Here is a 10087-nt window from a genome sequence, read left to right as displayed (position 1 = left end):
TTTTTTGGTGAAATTAGCAACATGCATTGTTGTGATGCAACCGATTTCTCAAAACCAAATGTCTCCAAATCTTTCAGGTTCAGGGAAACTTCTCTATGTCTAAACTGCTTGGTTCAGTTCTTTCACTAAATTAAAAATTTAATTTAAATGGGGGGTATAATATAAATTTTTCAGACATGCAGAGCCACTTTATGGCACAATCAGTTACATTCAATTATTATAAAAATTCTGAATATCTTAAAATAATTTGAGAACTTAAGAAATTTGACTTCATGTCAAAGCTGTTTCTGACACCTTGAAATTTGCCTCCATTGATGCTGTTTACAGCCAGACGTAAGAATGTCGTAGTTTGTGTGATTAGCTCACAGTTCCACGAGGTGTTTGCTATTCGCTGCCGTCGCTAGTATGATGGAGCCGTGGAGCTCAGCTGGAGACTGAAGCTCCAGGGTGAAGCTTTGGGGAAAGAGGCAGCGCATTGCATGAGGCGTTAAGGCGCCGCCAAACGGCTGCCACCCGAGATTCAAGGTTCAATGCATAAACGAGTTAAAGCAACAGTTTGGTTATTTTTTTATGTTTTTTTTTTTGATGAGGGAATGACATTGTAACATGGTTTAAAGCTCAAAACAGTTGATTTTGCATAATACACTCCCTTTAAGCCAGAGATTAACTGGGACATTTTAACAACCTTGATTTTGTTCTCTTAACCCAATTATTGTGTCTTTATGTTTTTGGTCTTATTTACATATCTACTATGTAAAGCCAGATCATTCAATCACATCAAGTGATAAAATTGAAACAATCCAAGGAAATGATGCTCCCACTTGCAAACTTCAGCGTTGGTATGGTGTTTCTGGCATGAGCTGCTATGCGTTATCTCCTTCCAACATGGTGGGAAAAACAATTACACTCAAAGACTTACATTTTGTTCTCAACCAACCAGACTAGACTAACCCACAGTTAAACCACTAAACCAGCTGAGTTAATTTGGACTAATAGGAAACGAGATGGCAAATACAAACAGAGCAGTTTTCTTGGATTCTTAGGATTTTTCCCCCCCTACTCTTTTTATGTTGGTTCAACATGCTCTCCACTTTATTTCTCAAAAAGTGACTTAGGGATCGATTTGTTGTATTTTCTTTGTATGTGTCGAGTATGTGCTAAGGCTATGTGTAGTCATAGCCTTAGCTATAAAAAGGCAGTAACTCTTCAATAAGAGGCATCTCACAAACCCATGGCTAAATGTAAAAACTATAAAAACAAAAATATAAAAAAGCAAGATGGCGGTGTATTTGTATTGCTGATTTTTTTTTAATTTATTTATTTTTTTTTCTGGTTGAATTTTATTTTATTGTTGAATTTGTTAGATTTTTTACTGAGTCATTAGGGAGTTTTAGAAGATTATGTGCAACATGTCACCTGATTGTTGTATCACCTCAAGCAGAACATAAGGTGATCATATGAAACGGCAAACATCAAACGTGAGTTGCTTTTGTTGTCGGGTAATTTGTGAAAACTAGAAAGAGCCGGAGCCTTCCCCACATAATGAGTTAAGATATCACAGAAGCTACGCCACTCAACAAAAACACACACTCAAGCAGATCTAATTTATCTCGGACATTGCATGTCTTTTTTGACTTCAGTTGATGACCTTTGCTGCCAGGAGAAAAGAACAAAACTGCCTGTTAGGCAAACAGTGCTCAGCTATGCTCAGTGAGCATTTTTATTCATATAATGTTGGTATCTGCTGAGGCACAGCCTTTTAGGTCTCATGTTACCAACTTTTTTTTTAATAGTTGGCAAGAGAAGCAATGAAGACAATATTTCCATATTCATGCACAAGCACAGAAATTTTCTCCTGTTTTGAATTAATTAAATAAATCAGCACCCTCTTGAATGTATTTTTTTTTCTCAAAGGGAAAATAATTAAATGTCTTTTTTTTCCTCAAAGTAATTACTGTGAATGTGGATTTATTTATTTTTTGCTGATCTTGTGAGTGATGAAGATTTGACCTCTTCCAAAAGCAGGTTAAAACCGACTGTTTAAAATCACATAGCTGTTTGAACTCTTCATTTGTTAGCCTCATTTAATGACATGGAGCTGTTTAGTAAAGAGAAAAAAAAAAAAAAAAACAGCAGACCTATTAAGCAAAATATAAAAAAGGAGCCGTTTTTTGTTTTTAAAGAAAATGTCTGAAATGCTTTAATCAAAGCGTCTAAAGTATTGTTTAGTGGACAGCACCTTACTGGCAAATAACTGAAGCACTGCACACCAAGCACTTCAAGCTAAGACTTAGACAACCTTGAGTGTTTTCTGAAAGCGCTGAGCTGTGAAGGGGGGTTGAAGACATCTTACTGAGGGAGGTGGTGACAGTGCACAATTATGTTAGGATAAGTTGACAGATAACGAAACCAACCAGTCACAGATTGGGCTAAAATGCTCAGAGAGAGATTACATTTCCAGATATCGCCACTTGTCAATCTGTGTTTTGATAGTTTGATATTTCAATAACTTTTTTTTTTTTCAAAGATAAAGTGGGGAAAAAAAGTCTACTCGACTTTGGGGTTTACTGTAAAACTGAAACAAGGAATTACCAGACACTATAAAAAATATTTGTTTGTTTTTATTCTCAGACTAAACAGCAAATTCTGTTCTAGCTCAGTTAGAATTGATACAAATATTTTAATTCGCTAACTGACTAATGGCAGAGTTAATTGGAGGGTTCACCTGTAATTTTATTTTGAGGTAGCATCTCAAGCAAACAACTTCATTCACTTCACGAATAAGGACGAATTCAAAAGAAATAACTCAAGCAAAATATCAAGAAGAGATTTGTGGATCTTCACAAGCCTGGTTCATCTTGGGTACAATTTTCAGATGCTTGAATGTGCCATCTGTTTTAGACAACAACACTCGAGCAGCATGAGGACGTCCAGCCATCTTACTAGTCTGGGTCCCAGAGTTGACTCATTCATCTCTGGAATAAGACTCATTCCAGAGCTGAATGAGTCCTATTGTGAAGTGTGCCTCTCAGTTGTAAATTGCTAAATTGTAATGCTTGTAATCAGCATTCTAAAATGTTTTAGCTGTGCTTTTGTTTCTCCTGAACTTATCTCTATCATGTAGCCAGACTGGCCAACAGTTAACCCTGTTTAAGTATAAAACTTATTTTGTCATTTGAATCTCTCAGTTGGTAAAGTGCTAATATGTAATTAAAAGAAAAAAAAAACATTTATAAAATCTGCACAAGCCTTTTAGTTTAATTACTTTTGTGATTTCTTTTGGGGGTGTTTTAGAATGAGACAACTAATTGGGTAATCCATTCATTACGCATTTTTGCCTGGCTTTGGTGCCAGAGGATCTAATTTTACATCATAAATTATAAAATTATATTTAAAAAAAAGAAGTAAAGTGTAAAATGAAAACAAATATTTCCATGAAACATAAAGAAATTGTTCATGTCTTGGTCCAAAGGAGCTGTTAAACCAACCACCCAAACATTTTTCCTACAGACAATCAGACATAACACTGCAGAGTAACGAATGCTACTCTGTTACTAGGATGTTCATTTTTATGAAGGTAATAAGAAGCTTTGTTGAGCTTGAATTGTTCTTTATTCATTTGACGAACCTACTTTTAAAAGGTGAACCTCAAGTTCGACAAATTGTATGCAAATTAATTGAGGCTTCGAAAACTTTGTTCTCCGACAGCAATCGGGACACGATATTTACTTACTTTTAGGTAAGAGCAGCAACCCTGTTGTCCTTCAGTTTGAGGCATGCGTTAATAAATACAAATATCCCATAATGTACAGTACTTGTAAAAACACATAAAGGGTTGATTAGGGAGTCGTCAGTTTCAGTATCACTTCCTCCCTCTAAATCCAGCGTAAATTGATTTTGCATTTTGACTCTTCAGTCTTGCTTCCTTGATGTTGATTGTTCAGAGCAATACAATAGTTGATGCTTGTAACTTTGACCTGACAAATTTACCATCTGAACTGGTTGGCTTGCTTATTTTACTGTGTTTACTGTAACTGCATGATCAAATCTTGATTTTTTTTTAAAATCTGTTTTTCTTTTCTATTGGCAGTATTAAATATTTGAGGTATAGAACAAGCTTGGAACTCGAGAATAATACTCAATAATAGTCTTTTTCATCAGTGAGTAAGCCTTCAGCCTTTGACTATTCCTGAAATTGCAATTAGCTTCTTTTTTTTTTTTATCCAACATCTTGCAGTTTTTTGTTGCTGGTTTCTTTTGGCAGCTTTTGTTTTTGAGGCGGCGTTTTTCTCTCTTTAAAGAAAGTCGCTCTGCATCTCATTGGAGAGCTGACTGACAGCGACCTCGGTTTGCACAGATCCTTTCAGTATTCTGGCAGTCTGCTGAGGACTGTAATCTGTGAAATTTTCCTTGGCACCGGAGACCGTTTCAGCGCAAGGACAATGTCTGCAGGTCCGGTGGTTCTCTGGCAGTCCATTAGACAACCTTGTGGAGTTGCACTCGTCAATGTGATGAGATTGCCTGCAAGTTCCCTTCTGTGCAGAGCTGTGTTGACAAAAACATCTGCAGAATGTGCTTCTGCAGTGAGCTACATCCCGACACAGAGACTTGCGGAAATTGGGCTTGAAGACCAGATAGACAATGGGATTGTAAAGGGTGGAGGACTTGGCAAATATGGCTGCCAAAGCAAAAGCCATTGGTGGTATGTCTGTTGCGTTCCCAAAGGCTGCCCACATGGAAACAATCGCATATGGACTCCAAGCCGTGAGGAAACCGATGCAAACTGCCACGGAAAGCTGCAAAGTAAACATGAAAATACGTAAAAGGCATTCCTCATGGGAAGAAAAATAAGTGCTAATTAAGACAAAATAAGTAAGCTTATGGAGTTACCTTAACTATAAGTGCATGTGCATTGGTGATCTTGTTCTGTGGAGACATGTGCTGCTGTACGGCCTGCCGCGAGCCTCGCACTGTCACCAAGATGAAGGTGTAGGACAGAAATATAATAGTACAGGGAACAATGTAGCAGAAGAAGAAGAGACAGATGATGTAGCTCATCGCTGCAGAACTGTGGTTGGGAGCGTGCCAGTTGATGCAGCAAGCAGTCCCATAAGGTTCAGCACCATACTCTCCCCAACCTGACAGTGGACCCACGGCAAACACTCCGGCGTAGCACCAGATGCCCGCGACGAGTAGGGAGGCATGGCAGTATGAGAATTTGTTACCTGTAATGGGAGACGGAGGATAAATCAGTGGCTATTAAGGAGACAAAAGTGTGAAAAAGCACTTAGTCAAGTGGTAGTTTGATACGACAAATACATTTTTATCCCAACTAAATTATTATATATTTTTTTTTATTTTGAAAGGTTTTTCAGCACACAAATGGCAGCACGTGTGGTGAATAATGGTACATGCAAATTTGCGTTTAGCTAATGTGGGTAGATGTGATTTGAAAATCACTTGAAAGTAAAAAGAACAACTTTAAAGTACTCTGCAACAATTCACAATAATTACAGCTACATCCAACTGATTGTCTAATATTTGTTTTAGCCGTACAAAGACCTTAAACTGGGGCTACAAAATGTGGCTTTTGAAGTGATGAAGTTGCAAACTAAGTGGATGATTAAAACCAACAATAATCACGGATTAGTCAAGTTCTTCAGTGTTTTTCCGATTACTGTTTATTCGGCTTGCAAAGCATTCAGCAAAAAATAAAGACATTCTAAGTCTGGCTAAACACAAGTCAAATAAAGTAAGATAATTTCAACACACTTTTTATGAAGGTCTTTTTTTTTGCTCAGGTTCTGCAGGGTCCACCTTGAGCTTTTGCAACTAATTTTCCATAATGTTATATGAGAAGTTGCGCAGAACTTCTGCTGCAGCGCTCGCGCCCGAGTTTGAGTAAGAGGCTCTGTAAGAAATATTGCAACAGCCCTCACCACATTCTGCTATAATTGATTTAGGCAAGGGCTTTTTCAGAGCACATTCAATGAGAAGGAGAACACGGACAGTCTTATCTGGCACCACACAGCCTCTTCAGCAGGATGTCAACCCCTCTTACTCTTCAAGCTGAGGGTGAGGGAGGCGATTGGCCCTCGCTGAGCTGTGTGGACTTGTGGAAAGGGTATAGCCATTACAGATGGATAGCTTTTATCTGTGGTGGAACATTACTCCAGAGAACAAAACTCCAACTATCCAAGTGACACATCAAGGCTTAATCTCTCTTAAAACTGAGCTGAACACCGGTTCCGAGAAGAATCCACACATTTTTGCTCCAACATTTTCAGCGACGATGTCTCAAACTTTTTTTATTCTTCTAATTGCAATTCTGAAATGCATTTAAAAGAGGATATATCAGTTCACTATAATTTTCTGTTAACTCATGTTTTTTTGTTTTGTTTTGCCATGAAGGTCATTTATTTCAAAATTACCCTAAATAAGATGTGTTATAAATTTTTAACTAAACATAACTTGGAGGCAGCAGGATGGCACGGGGTTCCTTGGCCTGAAGTCTCATAAAAGTGGAATAACTTGAGCTCATTTGCACTTCAGACACTATTTATAAGGCTCGAGGTCTCTTGTGTTTTACACACTTCGTTATAGACCATGTTTACCTGCAACTAAACAAAAGGAGCTCTTTGAAAACACAGACTTCAATTACAGCGAGCAAAAGTTAAACCTCGTAAAGGGCAGAAAGCATACTACACTCTATTGTAATTATGTCGAGTTGCATAAAGACGAGATGAATTTGATTCTGTTTTGACGAGGACAAATTGTCCACAATATGAGATGTAAAATCATACATTCTGTTGCATCATTGCAGTTAGGTCTGCTTCTCTAGATTTTTGTGTCTTCTCTAACCAATGCAGGTTTTTGCTGCAGTAATTATATTTTGTGAAGCGATATCAAGTGTCTGTCAAGCACTGATAATGCAAACTGATAGATTATGTTCAGAATTTCCCCTCTTCTGCAAACCCCTGTGGTGCAAATAGACTGGCATAAATGTGTGAGGAATATGAACAGAAACATCTCTGTCTCAGTTGGTTGTAATGTTTTGGGTGGAGGACCAACGCCATAAAACCACTGAAATACAGACATGTAGAGCTTGACTTGTGCTTTGATCCAGTTTAGCTTTCTGGGATATCAAAAATATTAGCTTCATCAAAAGCTTATCAAAAGACCACATAGCAATCAAATTATTCCCGATAATTCCCCAGGAAGATAAAGCACATTGCCCCAGTTTCACAGTCCCTACTGACTCCCTGTGGCTCAGAGAATAAAGTTTAAAATACTGCTTTAGTAAATATATTGGGCCCTCAAACTATGATCAAGATTAATGTTTTTGAAAAATGTCTGCAGGTAAATGAAAAAAAAAAAGCCTAATGTACCTATATTTTATCTTTCTTCCTAATTGTACTTGCAGTAGGAGGAAATGACTTGGTGTGGAACAGACACAAAGAGGACAACAGGCCATTTTAACCAGTTTTAGTTTTAACCAGCCTCCATTACTTTGGTATAAAGACAAAATGCCACGACTTTCACCTGAGAAACATAAATCAAGCTGGTTTATCTAAAGAAATGACAAACTTTATTGAAAGGTGATTAGTCTTTGGCTGAGTTTTGGTGCAGGTTAACCAATCAGATGTTTGGTTTTTAGTTGAGCAGCAACAAATAAATAAAATAAAAAAACTCTGATATTTATAGGTACAATTTACATTTTAATTAGATTCCCTAGTTTCACAAATATATTGAATAATAAATTAGGAACTTCTATTTAATTGTGCCCATCTGAGATTTTTCTGCCCTGGTTCCAAGCAAAGCTGACCTGTTGTGAAAAGCGATGATATAATTTATCTGGTCAAAGTACAGCCTGTCCCAAAACAGTTCTGCCCTGCTGCAAAAAGTGCAAGGTGTTATTACCCTGGATATGTAGGTGAGTGGCTTAAGTAGCATGGAGTCAGCTATCAAACGCTGCATGTCAGACTCGACACCAGGACTCGGTTTCATAAGCAGGGAACGAGCTGCTGCCACTCAGAGTGCCTGGCAGATTTTTGGGATCCCAACAGGAATATAAAAAAGGGACAGAATAACAGACAAGCTGTGGCCATGTTTAAGCATCAAAGTTTAACAATTTTTAAGCATCACCAGAATAACACAACAAGCTTATCTTTAGCTTTAAATGACACTAAAGCTGGAACATTTAGTGGTTAAAACTGGACCTGTTCATTTTATACTGGACAGAGATTTTAAATAGCATAGCCTGAGATTAATTAATCTTTTATTTTGTGTGTGTGTGTGTGAAAAGATAATTTAGTATTTTCTATGCTTTATAACATTAAGAGAGGAACTGACAATCATTAAGCCATTTACTATTATTAGGACATGTAAATATTGTGATATTAATAAGTTATCAGTCGATACCTAATAAACTTTAATTGAATATGGGCTTCAAACAATAATAATAGTATATTTGGAAATATTAGTGAACATTATTACATACTATTTAGTGGTGCAATCACACAACTTAATGCAATTGGTGTATTGAAGTATTCCATTTAATAATGGAGAAGTTGTTTTTATTTAGCAATAACTTTTATTGTGTGGCTTATACTGCTGGCTCTGACAGACGTATTTGCACAAATATTAAGGATTTTTTATAAACTGTTTTTATAGTGATTTTATTACTACTACAACAAAATATTATGATGCCTTATAATTTAATACTAACTAGGAAAACAATACATGAACTAGTCAAACCTGGAATTAGTTATTCAACACTGATTAATTAATTGTGTAAAACACAAGTTTTTGAAAAAAAAAATAAGTTGGATTCTTATTTTTTGCCAAACGTTACTTTAATCCAGCATGGCTGTATTGTTAGAACTTTCATGTTAAATGGATCCTAATAAATGGACTGAACTCATATAGTGCTTTACTTACATACTGACTGACTTAATACTACAGCCACATTCACATTTATACACCAATGCGCAGATCAGTTGGCAACTTGGGGCTCAGTGCCTTGGCCGATGACACATTGAAGTGATGGGAGGGAGCTGGGCTCAAACCTACAACCTTGCAGTTGAAAGACAACTACTCTACTGACAGAGTGACCCCAAGCACAATAAAAAAATATCCTCCAAGTTTAGATGGAGTTTTGGATTCTTGTGCATGAACTATGCCTTGTTATTAGAGGACCAAGCTCATAAAAATCTACTCTGCGTGTTATCACAGCCATTTTACTGAACGTTAGAAACGCTTTCTGAAAGCTCTTTGACAGAAAGGAAAACCAGACCTTTTAGCTATATCAGATTAGAGAGATGGGAATTATAAAGCAGAATTATTGAGAGTCGGCCAATACAATGACAGGAGCCTGAGACAGAGATGTCGTTTTATTCAATTACTCTTAAACTAAGTTATGGCTGGACACAATCGAGCTGGATCTTTATTCAGGATCAAATATTCCTGCCAAATTCCTGTCGTTCACAAAAGTATAAATGACAGTGTTTAAATAAATGTAATTTGTTTACATACTTCATATACTTTAGTAAGTGAAATTAGATAATACACAGATGATGATGATCCATGTTTCAAGTGTCCATCATGATTAGTGAATAAAGGCTTGCAGCTAAGTAGCACAATAACAAACCATTGCAGCTCCTCAAATAAACCTGAACTGCTGGTGGAAAGGTTTAACGAGCAATTTGGAAACAAGCTGATAAAAAAAAAATATGACTCTGAGTTAGTCTCTTGGAAAATCTGACACAGAAATGTGGCCTTTGGAAGGCCCTACAGAGTATTACGAAAAGACCTCAACTGTTTGTGCTGCTGAAAGATTTGGATCAGAAAATGTAATCATGCAAATAAAAGCTGAATAATTAAAGGGCCAAATGGATGAATTGTGCATTTGGAAAATCCCACTACTTAGATAATTTTACTTCACACCATGTCTATGCAAACTAAAGAATCCAGGTTTTATCCTAACAAACAGTGAAAACATTATCATAGGAATCTTATATTCTGGATTTTTTTTTTTTTTTTTTTTTTTTTTTTTTTAAAGTAAAAGATTTAAGAAAAAACCCGGGGG

The 10087-nt window shown here is 36.7% G+C and overlaps 1 protein-coding gene across 3 annotated transcripts in view; it reads right to left on the bottom strand.

Annotated features, from left to right (window-relative positions):
• Nucleotides 1–10087, bottom strand: part of opn7b (opsin 7, group member b) — a 62813-nt gene continuing 52726 nt past the window's right edge. For all 3 annotated transcript variants that reach the window (XM_015035112.1, XM_015035114.1, XM_015035113.1), the window contains exons 6-7: nt 4891–5225; nt 1–4796 (exon numbers count right to left, since the gene is read on the bottom strand). In XM_015035112.1, the coding sequence (XP_014890598.1) occupies nt 4296–4796; nt 4891–5225 (836 nt within the window). In that variant the 3' untranslated portion in view covers nt 1–4295. The remainder of the gene's footprint in view (nt 4797–4890; nt 5226–10087) is intronic.

Source organism: Poecilia latipinna, unplaced genomic scaffold (genome assembly GCF_001443285.1).
Source record: "Poecilia latipinna isolate Pla-1442-1.1 unplaced genomic scaffold, P_latipinna-1.0 Scaffold324, whole genome shotgun sequence".
NCBI lineage: Eukaryota > Metazoa > Chordata > Actinopteri > Cyprinodontiformes > Poeciliidae > Poecilia > Poecilia latipinna.
Note: the sequence above shows the minus strand (reverse complement) of the source record. Positions and strands in the feature narration are given on the sequence as shown.